The 13,507-nt window shown below is 44.3% G+C and overlaps 1 protein-coding gene across 1 annotated transcript; it reads right to left on the minus strand.

Moving 5' to 3' along the window:
• Positions 1–3,399: 3,399 nt before the first annotated feature.
• LOC110500796 (transmembrane protein 179B) lies at positions 3,400–13,507 on the minus strand. Its single transcript, XM_036958315.1, has 5 exons — positions 13,051–13,507; positions 9,003–9,199; positions 7,652–7,789; positions 4,696–4,774; positions 3,400–4,298 (listed from the first exon to the last, which is right to left on the minus strand). The coding sequence occupies exons 1-5, from the start codon at positions 13,156–13,158 to the stop codon at positions 4,140–4,142; spliced, it is 681 nt and encodes a 226-aa protein (XP_036814210.1). The 5' UTR covers positions 13,159–13,507; the 3' UTR covers positions 3,400–4,139.

Consider the following 13,507-nt stretch of genomic DNA (forward strand, 5'->3'; position numbering starts at 1 on the left):
ATGAAGTCGGCAATCTACTGACAAATCCTTTTCAATTCTTGTCATACGAAGAGAAATTATAGATAAAATGTAGCGGTGCTCATCGGCCATTGGATGGTTGGTTACACAACAAGTTGAAAATCACAAATTCAACAATGAGTTGTTTGGAAGGAATCAGTGGCTAACAGCAATAATTGCAAAACAATCAATAGCCTGCTATTCAGTGGAGTTGTTGTGTGGTCCAAGTCTGGGTTTGAGGGTCTCTGTCAATTCAGCATTACTTCTGCCGCGTTCAAAACAACTGGAACTGGGAAATCTCAGACTTCCGTGAGGAAAATACGTTTTGATTGGTCATCCAACTCTGCCTCTTTCTAGAGCTCCGACCTGAAGATCACTCCGCTGTTGGGACCTGCTTTTTGTAGGCCCTAACAGTTTGTCACCGTTCTAGTGCAGTTACTGTATCGTTTAGTGTTGTGTTGTGTAGTGGTTTTGCTGGCATCCCCCAAAACATTTTTGAGTTTGCCCCACCAAGCTTGTCATGCTAAAATCGGCACTGTATAGGACTATAAATCGATCTAGAACAGGATTATCTATCAAAGAAATTCGAGCGATTTTTAGTTTTAAAACTGCAGCTGCAATAGAAAAATAATTAACAATCTTTACAATTAAAAAAAAATGGCTGCAGAAAATGTCGGCCAACCTGTCACAATACAACAAGTTACAATGATGAGATGATAGGTCTACACATGCATTGTGAAAATGCGCTCCATACTGAGATGGGCTGTGTACCCCACCCTAAACGTTGATTTATCACGCAGACATGGGAGAAGACAGATTTAGACATTGCATATAATTTAGCAGTTCCATTTCACGCCACGCTGTTCATATAAATAATGTATTATAATTTTCCAGTTTCTCGCGGTTATTTAACCTGGGAAATGGAGTGGTTTTGGGGCGGTAAATCTCGGTAACCGGGTTCCCGCCATTCAATCCTAATCTGTTCTCGTTTTACAAGGTATACACCTCAGTGACAGTTAAACATTTTCATTTGGTAAGTATTTTGTCTGCTACATGTGTCAAGTCTCTAAATCAGACAAACAACTGCACACGGCATATAAAATGTGTAATGTCTCTCCATTGTTTTAGATGAAAATGCTCAAACGCCGAACATATCGCAGTGCGTGTCGGGATAGCACTTCGCTCTGAAGTCTTGCTGACTCGGTTGAAGGGGCTATCAGAGGGGCTAATTAGGCCTTAGACCCTCCACAATCTGTCCAATCAGATCTCCTTGAAAATAAAAGAGGAGCTCAGATGCAAAAATGTAATTACCAACGTTTTGACAGCCATGCTGTCTTCATCAGGGTATAATCACAAACACTGCGGGATAACTCGTTTATATAGTGTCAAAAGACACAGGTGTCTGTAATCATGGTCAAGAGTGGCCTAATATCATTGGTTAATAATCAAATATTAAAATGTCATACAAAGAACAGTTCACAAACAACAAATGGATAGCATACGATCATAGATTAATTTGACTACACAAGCTTACAAACAATTACAATGGCAAAGTTACAATAATCACAAGAATGTCTTCAGATCAAAGTCTACGTTGAGACCCCGAAGGGCGCAAGGGTCTTTAAATTAAAGATCCAGGCAGCCTCTCGTTTTAACAATAAATGATCAAGGTCACCCCCTCTCCTAGGGAGGGTGACATGTTCGATGCCAATATAACGCAGAGACGAAATCGAGTGGCCTGCCTCCAAGAAGTGGGCCGCAACTGGATAAGTAAAGTTTTTACATCTAATGTTGCTACGATGCTCTGAGATACGGACTTTTAATTCACACTTTGTTTTACCTACATAATTTTTGCCACAAGGACAAGTTATAAGATAAATAACTGCCTTCGTGGAGCACGTAATAACGCCTTTGATTGGGATCTGTTTCCCTGTTTGTGGGTGTTTGAAGGATCTACATTTATAAGTGCCATTGCATTGAGCACAGCCATTACATTTGTAATTTCCATCCAGTAGGGGCGCAAATAGACGTTGTTCAGGAATATCTTGGGGTGGTAAATCAGAGTGTACCAATTGGTCTCTGAGGTTTCTGTCCCGCGAGAATACGACCAAGGGAAGGTCCGAAAACACATTACCGAGACTATCATCGGATAATCTCCTGTCTACACAGTATGATTCCCAATCTGCCCAGTCAGATCTCCTGCCTGCACAGTATGATTCCCAATCTGTCCAATCAAATCTCCTGTCTACACAGTATGATTCCCAATCTGCCCAGTCAGATCTCCTGTCTACACAGTATGATTCCCAATCTGCCCAATCAAATCTCCTGTCTACACAGTATGATTCCCAATCTGTCCAATCAAATCTCCTGTCTACACAGTATGATTCCCAATCTGCCCAGTCAGATCTCCTGTCTACACAGTATGATTCCCAATCTGTCCAATCAAATCTCCTGCCTGCACAGTATGATTCCAAATCTGTCCAATCAGATCTCCTGTCTACACAGTATGATTCCCAATCTGCCCAGTCAGATCTCCTGCCTGCACAGTATGATTCCCAATCTGCCCAGTCAGATCTCCTGTCTACACAGTATGATTCCCAATCTGCCCAGTCAGATCTCCTGCCTGCACAGTATGATTCCCAATCTGCCCAGTCAGATCTCCTGTCTACACAGTATGATTCCCAATCTGCCCAGTCAGATCTCCTGCCTGCACAGTATGATTCCCAATCTGCCCAGTCAGATCTCCTGTCTACACAGTATGATTCCCAATCTGCCCAGTCAGATCTCCTGCCTGCACAGTATGATTCCAAATCTGTCCAATCAAATCTCCTGTCTACACAGTATGATTCCCAATCTGTCCAATCAGATCTCCTGTCTACACAGTATGATTCCCAATCTGCCCAGTCAGATCTCCTGTCTACACAGTATGATTCCCAATCTGCCCAGTCAGATCTCCTGCCTGCACAGTATGATTCCAAATCTGTCCAATCAAATCTCCTGTCTACACAGTATGATTCCCAATCTGTCCAATCAGATCTCCTGTCTACACAGTATGATTCCCAATCTGCCCAGTCAGATCTCCTGTCTACACAGTATGATTCCAAATCTGTCCAATCAGATCTCCTGTCTACACAGTATGATTCCCAATCTGCCCAGTCAGATCTCCTGTCTACACAGTATGATTCCAAATCTGTCCAATCAAATCTCCTGTCTACACAGTATGATTCCAAATCTGTCCAATCAAATCTCCTGTCTACACAGTATGATTCCAAATCTGTCCAATCAAATCTCCTATCTAGATAAAAAAAAAGCCTGTACACCCTTGAACTCTACAGCAGCACTAAGGTTGCCCAACCCAGAATGAAATATAGAACAAAAACGATTGAAAGAATTAAGAATAGCTGACAAATAAAAAAATGTATCTTTATTGGATGGTCGATACCTGTTTTCATAAAGTTCTGTAAAAAGATTCAACAATACAGTATCAGCAATGGCAACAATAATTCATTCACTCAAACTAAAATACATGTTTTTGGTTTTTAATAATAATAATTAAAAAAAACTATCTAAGTAAGTGCAGGCAGAAAGCGAACGCTGTAACAAACTGGTTGCTTTGTGTCAGTGGTCAGTAAGGCATTATAAGGTCTGTCTGGAGGACAGTGTGACATTGCTGAAAGCTGACTGTGGTCCAGTCGCCTTGGTTTGGCAGTGGTCCGTAGTGGGAGTCTCGCACACACACACACACACACACACACACACACACACACACACACACACACACACACACACACACAGTGCAAGGCACTGGATGGAGTGACCACAGAGAAAGCTACAGTGGCTCTACGTGTTACCATTAGTATATTCTTGTTATATCCTTGAAGAGACAGATGCTGCCTTAAATCAGCTAGGCCATCTCTGCTTCACTGGGGCGCAGTACTCAGAACCAGAGATCCGCATAGACACTGACCCCAGGAGTGTGTGTGTGTGTGTGTGTGTGTGTGTGTGAGGAGGACTCTCTCAAACATACATAGGGTGAGGTTCATTCATTCTCTACTAACAGGTCAGACAGTGAGGAGTGTGTGTGTGTGTGCGTGTCTCCACATGTGTCTAGCCAACAGGTCGTAAGGCGAGACGGTTATGAGTCACTGGGGCCGGGCCTGGCGTGGGAAGAAAGGTTCTGTCTCAGAGGGCGTGGCTAAGGGGTCGGCCGCCGTCATTCTAAACTCGGACCCTTGACCTCTCTGGATCACTACCAGCACGCCAATCAGAATCCAGAAAAAGAAGTTAACCCACACCGCAGTCTGGAGAGAGAGAAGAAGAAGACGAGGGGGGGGTGATGATGTCAGATAAGTCTGTTAATACTGACCCCAGACCTGTACAGTCCAGTGTATAACTCTAATACTGACCCCAGACCTGTACAGTCCAGTGTATAACTCTGTTAATACTGACCCCAGACCTGTACAGTCCAGTGTAGAACTCTAATACTGACCCCAGACCTGTACAGTCCAGTGTATAACTCTAATACTGACCCCAGACCTGTACAGTCCAGTGTATAACTCTGTTAATACTGACCCCAGACCTGTACAGTCCAGTGTAGAACTCTAATACTGACCCCAGACCTGTACAGTCCAGTGTAGAACTCTGTTAATACTGACCCCAGACCTGTACAGTCCAGTGTAGAACTCTGTTAATACTGACCCCAGCATTGTACAGTCCAGTGTAGAACTGTGTTCCAGTGTAAGGACTGATCCAGGTCCTAGACTGAGCCTCTTCACAGCTAGATAGAGGGAGAAAATCCAGAATTCATTAATTTGCAATAGGAATGTTTACACACTTTACAAACATCCAGGTTTACACACTCCTGCCCGCAAAACGACTGTCCACACAAAACTACTGTCCACACAAAACTACTGTCCACACAACCCATTTAGAGTCGTATTGGTAGTAGCAGTACTCACAAACCATTTAGAGTCGTATTGGTGGCAGTACCCACAAACCATTTAGAGTCGTATTTGTAGTAGCAGTACTCACAAACCATTTAGAGTCGTATTGGTAGTAGCAGTACTCACAAACCATTTAGAGTCGTATTGGTGGCAGTACTCATAAACCATTTAGAGTCGTATTGGTAGTAGCAGTACTCACAAACCATTTAGAGTCGTATTGGTGGCAGTACTCATAAACCATTTAGAGTCGTATTGGTAGTAGCAGTACCCACAAACCATTTAGAGTCGTATTGGTAGTAGCAGTACTCACAAACCATTTAGAGTCGTATTGGTAGTAGCAGTACCCACAAACCATTTAGAGTCGTATTGGTAGTAGCAGTACCCACAAACCATTTAGAGTCGTATTGGTAGTAGCAGTACTCACAAACCATTTAGAGTCGTAATGGTAGTAGCAGTACTCACAAACCATTTAGAGTCGTATTGGTAGTAGCAGTACCCACAAACCATTTAGAGTCGTATTGGTAGTAGCAGTACTCACAAACCATTTAGAGTCGTATTGGTAGTAGCAGTACCCACAAACCATTTAGAGTCTTATTGGTAGTAGCAGTACCCACAAACCATTTAGAGTCGTATTGGTGGCAGTACTCATAAACCATTTAGAGTCGTATTGGTAGTAGCAGTACCCACAAACCATTTAGAGTCGTATTGGTAGTAGCAGTACTCATAAACCATTTAGAGTCGTATTGGTAGTAGCAGTACTCACAAACCATTTAGAGTCGTATTGGTAGTAGCAGTACCCACAAACCATTTAGAGTCGTATTGGTAGTAGCAGTACTCACAAACCATTTAGAGTCGTATTGGTAGTAGCAGTACCCACAAACCATTTAGAGTCGTATTGGTAGTAGCAGTACTCACAAACCATTTAGAGTCGTATTGGTAGTAGCAGTACCCACAAACCATTTAGAGTCGTATTGGTAGTAGCAGTACCCACAAACCATTTAGAGTCGTATTGGTAGCAGCAGTACCCACAAACCATTTAGAGTTGTATTGGTGGTAGTACCCACAAACCATTTAGAGTCGTATTGGTAGTAGCAGGACCCACAAACCATTTAGAGTCGTATTGGTAGTAGCAGTACCCACAAACCATTTAGAGTCGTATTGGTAGTAGCAGTACTCACAAACCATTTAGAGTCGTATTGGTAGTAGCAGTACCCACAAACCATTTAGAGTCGTATTGGTAGTAGCAGTACCCACAAACCATTTAGAGTCGTATTGGTAGCAGCAGTACCCACAAACCATTTAGAGTCGTATTGGTGGTAGTACCCACAAACCATTTAGAGTCGTATTGGTAGTAGCAGGACCCACAAACCATTTAGAGTCGTATTGGTAGTAGCAGTACCCACAAACCATTTAGAGTCGTATTGGTAGCAGCAGTACCCACAAACCATTTAGAGTCGTATTGGTGGCAGTACCCACAAACCATTTAGAGTCGTATTGGTAGTAGCAGGACCCACAAACCATTTAGAGTCGTATTGGTAGTAGCAGTACTCACAAACCATTTAGAGTCGTATTGGTGGCAGTACCCACAAACCATTTAGAGTCGTATTGGTAGCAGCAGTACCCACAAACCATTTAGAGTCGTATTGGTGGTAGTACCCACAAACCATTTAGAGTCGTATTGGTAGTAGCAGGACCCACAAACCATTTAGAGTCGTATTGGTAGTAGCAGTACCCACAAACCATTTAGAGTCGTATTGGTAGCATCAGTACCCACAAACCATTTAGAGTCGTATTGGTGGTAGTACCCACAAACCATTTAGAGTCGTATTGGTAGTAGCAGTACTCACAAACCATTTAGAGTCGTATTGGTAGTAGCAGTACCCACAAACCATTTAGAGTCGTATTGGTAGCAGCAGTACCCACAAACCATTTGGAGTCGTATTGGTGGTAGTACCCACAAACCATTTAGAGTCGTATTGGTAGTAGCAGTACCCACAAACCATTTAGAGTCGTATTGGTAGTAGCAGTACCCACAAACCATTTAGAGTCGTATTGGTAGTAGCAGGACCCACAAACCATTTAGAGTCGTATTGGTAGTAGCAGGACCCACAAACCATTTAGAGTCGTATTGGTAGTTGCAGTACCCACAAACCATTTAGAGTTGTATTGGTAGTAGCAGTACCCACAAACCATTTAGAGTTGTATTGGTAGTAGCAGTACCCACAAACCATTTAGAGTCGTATTGGTAGTAGCAGTACCCACAAACCATTTAGAGCCGTATTGGTAGTAGCAGTACTCACAAACCATTTAGAGTCGTATTGGTAGTAGCAGTACCCACAAACCATTTAGAGTCGTATTGGTAGCAGCAGTACCCACAAACCATTTAGAGTCGTATTGGTAGCAGCAGTACCCACAAACCATTTAGAGTCGTATTGGTAGCAGCAGTACCCACAAACCATTTAGAGTCGTATTGGTAGTAGCAGTACCCACAAACCATTTAGAGTCGTATTGGTAGCAGCAGTACTCACAAACCATTTAGAGTCGTATTGGTAGTAGCAGTACCCACAAACCATTTAGAGTCGTATTGGTAGTAGCAGGACCCACAAACCATTTAGAGTCGTATTGGTAGTAGCAGTACTCACAAACCATTTAGAGATTTTATATGAAGAAAAGCTACTGCTAATACAAGTTTAGGTAGATGTGTATGGTACCTGGTGATGTTGGGGACAGCGTGTAGGACAGAGTCACACAGAGAGTCTCTTCCTCTTTTCAACACACAGCCCGTCAGCAGGAGGAAGAAGAGAAACACGCCACACACCACCAGGGTCACGTTGAGCCATAGACGCTCTCTGGAAACACACACACACACACACACACACACACACACACACCATACAGAAAAACACACACAGAAACACACACACCATACAGAAACACACACACACACCATACATAAACACACACACACACAGAAACACACACACCATACAGAAACACACACACCATACAGAAACACACACACACACCATACAGAAACACACACCATACAGACACACACACCATACAGACACACACACCATACAGACACACACACACACACACACACACACACACACACACACACACACACACACACACACACACACACACACACACACACCATACAGAAACACACACACACAGAAACACACACACACACCATACGGAAACACACACCATACAGAAACACACACACACACCATTCGGAAACACACACACACACCATACGGAAACACACACACACACCATACGGAAACACACACACCATACGGAAACACACACACACACACCCCATACGGAAACACACACACACCCCATACGGAAACACACACACACACACACCCCAATACGGAAACACACACACGAATGACGGACACACACACACACATACAGGTCGAAAGGTTAGACAGACATTGCGGAATGTTGCACAAGCCACTCCTCAGTAAAAGGCACATGGCAGCCTGCTTGGAGTTTTCCAAAATACACCCAAAGACTCTCAGACTACGAGAAACAAGATTCTCTGGTCTGAAGAAACACAGCCAAAGCACACAGCCAAGACAGCGCAGGAGTCTCTGAATGTCCTCGAGGGGCCCAGCTAGAGCCTGGACTTGAACCCGATCGAACATCTCTGGAGAGACCTGAAAATAGCTTTGCTATCCAACCAACCTGACAGAGCTTGAGAGGATATGCAGAGAAAAATGTGTGCCGAGCTTGTAGCGTCCTACCCAAGAAGATTCGAGGCTGTAATCGCTGCCAATGGTGCTTTAACAAAGTACTGAGTACAAGGGTCTGAATACTTATGTAAATGTGATATTTCAGTTTTTTTTAACACACATCTCTAAAATCCTGTTTTTGCTTGGTCATTATATTGTGTGTAGATTGATGGGGGGGGGAGCAATTGAATCCATTTTAGAATAAGGTTGTAACCTAACAAAATAAGGAAAAGGTCAAGGGGTCTGAATACTTTCCCGAATGCACTGTATATAGATAGACATGTACAGTGATATGTTGAGAAACACTCACCTGTTAACCCCTCCATCCAGACAGCATGTATATATCCAGTACAGTGATATAGAGAAACAGAACACTGCTACACACACTGAGATGGCAGAGACAAAGTAACAGAGCGAGGGAGAGCTGGAGGTCTGGACCAATAGGGAGTCTGATGACGAGTTGTGATTTACTGTCCCATACAGGATACAGAGACCACTGAAACTCCCCTGGACAGAGAGGAGGGGGAGGGGGAGGGGGGGGGGGGGGGGGGGGGGTAGGGAGGGAGAGAGATCACCAGCCATTGTTAGTTTAAATGTACTGAAAATCCACAAGATTGACAACATGACCTGTCATAGTGCTTCAAAGAACTCTCTGTCCGTCTTCCTGTCTGTCTGTCTGTCTGTCTGTCTGTCTGTCTGTCTGTGTGTCTCTCTCTCAGGGGCATCATTTCAGCTAAACCACGGAATGGCAAAGCTTAATTAGTGAATTTATACATTTAGTTCAAAGGTTTTACCATGCTGTGAGGAACAGCAAAATTGACTCCAGCCATTATCACCTTTGTTGCTGTGGCACCATTCACCCCAGAGTCAGTAGGGGACTGAACATTCACCCCAGAGACAATAGGGGACTGAACATTCACCCCAGAGACAATAGGGGACTGAACATTCACCCTAGAGACAATAGGGGACTGAACATTCACCCCAGAGACAATAGGGGACTGAACATTCACCCCAGAGACAATAGGGGACTGAACATTCACCCCAGAGACAATAGGGGACTGAACATTCACCCCAGAGACAATAGGGGACTGAACATTCACCCCAGAGACAATAGGGGACTGAACATTCACCCCAGAGACAATAGGGGACTGAACATTCACCCCAGAGACAATAGGGACTGAACATTCACCCCAGAGACAATAGGGGACTGAACATTCACCCCAGAGTCAGTAGGGGACTGAACATTCACCCCAGAGACAATAGGGGACTGAACATTCACCCCAGAGACAATAGGGGACTGAACATTCACCCCAGAGACAATAGGGGACTGAACATTCACCCCAGAGTCAGTAGGGGACTGAACATTCACCCCAGAGTCAACAAGGAACTGAACATTCACCCCAGAGACAATAGGGGACTGAACATTCACCCCAGAGTCAATAGGGGACTGAACATTCACCCCAGAGACAATAGGGGACTGAACATTCACCCCAGAGACAATAGGGGACTGAACATTCACCCCAGAGACAATAGGGGACTGAACATTCACCCCAGAGACAATAGGGGACTGAACATTCACCCCAGAGTCAACAAGGGACTGAACATTCACCCCAGAGACAATAGGGGACTGAACATTCACCCCAGAGTCAATAGGGGACTGAACATTCACCCCAGAGACAATAGGGGACTGAACATTCACCCCAGAGTCAATAGGGGACTGAACATTCACCCCAGAGACAATAGGGGACTGAACATTCACCCCAGAGACAATAGGGGACTGAACATTCACCCCAGAGACAATAGGGGACTGAACATTCACCCCAGAGACAATAGGGACTGAACATTCACCCCAGAGACAATAGGGACTGAACATTCACCCCAGAGACAATAGGGGACTGAACATTCACCCCAGAGTCAATAGGGGACTGAACATTCACCCCAGAGACAATAGGGGACTGAACATTCACCCCAGAGACAATAGGGGACTGAACATTCACCCCAGAGACAATAGGGGACTGAACATTCACCCCAGAGACAATAGGGGACTGAACATTCACCCCAGAGACAATAGGGGACTGAACATTCACCCCAGAGACAATAGGGGACTGAACATTCACCCCAGAGACAATAGGGGACTGAACATTCACCCCAGAGACAATAGGGGACTGAACATTCACCCCAGAGACAATAGGGACTGAACATTCACCCCAGAGACAATAGGGACTGAACATTCACCCCAGAGACAATAGGGGACTGAACATTCACCCCAGAGACAATAGGGACTGAACATTCACCCCAGAGTCAGTAGGGGACTGAACATTCACCCCAGAGTCAACAAGGGACTGAACATTCACCCCAGAGACAATAGGGGACTGAACATTCACCCCAGAGTCAGTAGGGGACTGAACATTCACCCCAGAGTCAACAAGGGACTGAACATTCACCCCAGAGACAATAGGGACTGAACATTCACCCCAGAGTCAATAGGGGACTGAACATTCACCCCAGAGACAATAGGGGACTGAACATTCACCCCAGAGTCAATAGGGGACTGAACATTCACCCCAGAGACAATAGGGGAATAATAAATAAGCATCATTGCTTTTCTATGGGTTTATTTTGGACCTAAGCTTGTTGCATGCCTTCCCTCCTTTGGAACAATGACTCATATTGTTAGGGCAGAGACATAAGCATCTCGTCATTACATACAGATCTCTGCTATCCATAAAGACAGCCATACAAATGGCCTTCCCTCCCGCGCCCAGGCGTCTGCATGGTCCTAAAGTCAAGTCAGTCCTTCTAATACCTCTTAACTACATTTGTATTTTAATCGGGATTGGAATGATTTTAGTAGCCTATTTTCAATGGTTGGTGTCGAGCTAGCATACCCAATTAACGCCCCTCCTCTCTCTCTCTCTCTCTCTCTCTCTGTCTCTGACTCTCTCTCTCTCTGACTCTCTCTCTCTGACTCTCTCTCTGTCTCTCTCTCTCTCTGTCTCTCTCTCTCTCTCTTTCTTTCTCTCTGACTCTCTCTCTCTGACTCTCTCTCTCTCTGTCTCTCTCTGACTCTCTCTCTCTGACTCTCTCTCTTTCCCTCTGTCTCTCTCTGACTCTCTCTCTCTGACTCTCTCTCTCTGACTCTCTCTCTCTCTGACTCTCTCTGTCTCTATCTATCTGTCTGACTCTCTCTCTCTCTCTCTCTCTCTCTTTCCCTCTGTCTCTCTCTCTCTGACTCTCTCTGTCTCTCTCTCTGTCTCTCTCTCTGACTCTCTCTCTCTGTCTCTATCTCTCTCTCTCTCTGTCTGACTCTCTCTCTCTCTGACTCTCTCTCTCTCTCTCTGTCTCGGTCATTTTGCTCTTGACTCAAAGCATGCAGTTTATAATTTGACACCAGGAGACTGCAGCCAGGTCACATGATAAATGTCTGTTTCAGAGCTCTTGGGTTTTAGTTCCACGTTACTATAGTTACACATGACTGTGTCACATCTTTAGCGTCACTTCCCAGGACTGATAATTTAGGAACAAATGAAAGCTGTTTGTAAGAGAGGTCATGTGTCACTATAGAATGTGGCCAGTTGGCTATTGTAGGTTGAACATGAACTTGAACCAGGCTAAATAGCTTACACTTGCACTATGCAGAAATCGCTCCAGCAGTTCCTGGTTGCTAAAACTATTAACAGTTCGCCTAATTTCAGTTCACGTGAAAATAACAGTGTCGCGTAGAGAATATATTTTCCGTAACCAAAAAGTACTGTTGTTTCAGCTGTTTGAATTTGTTTTTCAAAACCGAAAGTTAAAGACGCAAAAAGCAGAACTTAATAAGTGTAGAGAGATAGCACACAGATAACAGAAGGACAGCTTATTTGACTTGCTTTCAAGTAGAACGATGAATTTATAACTCACATTTTATATTTGAATTTGGTCGCACCCCGAAAAAGTTACATATTGCCACTTTAAGCCCTGCCTTGGTCGAATGACTATAGCATTATTTTCCCGTACCCATACTGGTACAGAATTAGGATGGTGAAACTGGTACAGCATTAGGAGAAAGCAGCGAGGCAGTCAGTCATATGACCCGTTTCATACACTTTCAGAGTCCTGCTTTCTCCGAATGTATAATACGCTTATTCAAACATAAGACATCAAATTAGGCTACTATTCTCCCCCAGTCAAACTCATTCTATCTGGTGATTCAAATAAAGAAATGTCAGCTTGGAAAGTAAATCAAAGTAAACTTGTTCAACTGCGACATAACAGTCAGTCCAAAGCAGACAGCCAGTCGAAACAGTATGTCAACATTAGCCTACCCGTGTCTGCAAAGTTAACATGAGAAGACAAACGTTTTTAACTGTCTTTACCTGTGTGATAGTGAGAGAAGCTGCCGTGACGATTCCACAAACGAAACAACTGGCGTACAATCCCATCTCGAGGAGAAGTAGCCACGGTATCTTCGCTATTGCCATCATCGTCCCCTACTCAATCAAGCCCCCTCTTTCTCTCTCTCTCTCCGGGATCTAACAGACCGCCTGACTGACAGACGGAGCCAAGCCGACAACCGGGACGCGCTCCAACCGTTTATAACTGCGTTCTGGAACTCCCTCCGAAGCGCGCATTCGACACAGTTGAAAACCACCGGTGAATGCATCCGGAGAAATCGAGAAATGTCCAATACAAACTCTAACTATCTAGAACAACTCTTTGACCTGCCCTGTCCTGGTGTGAAGAATTGAATGATAATCTCATCAGATAATTTTACATGGATATTGTGGTGGTTTCTCTATTTCTAGATGCGCAATAGAGGCTTGTTGGAGACCC

This window comes from Oncorhynchus mykiss, chromosome 21, assembly GCF_013265735.2.
Source record: "Oncorhynchus mykiss isolate Arlee chromosome 21, USDA_OmykA_1.1, whole genome shotgun sequence".
Classification (NCBI taxonomy): domain Eukaryota; kingdom Metazoa; phylum Chordata; class Actinopteri; order Salmoniformes; family Salmonidae; genus Oncorhynchus; species Oncorhynchus mykiss.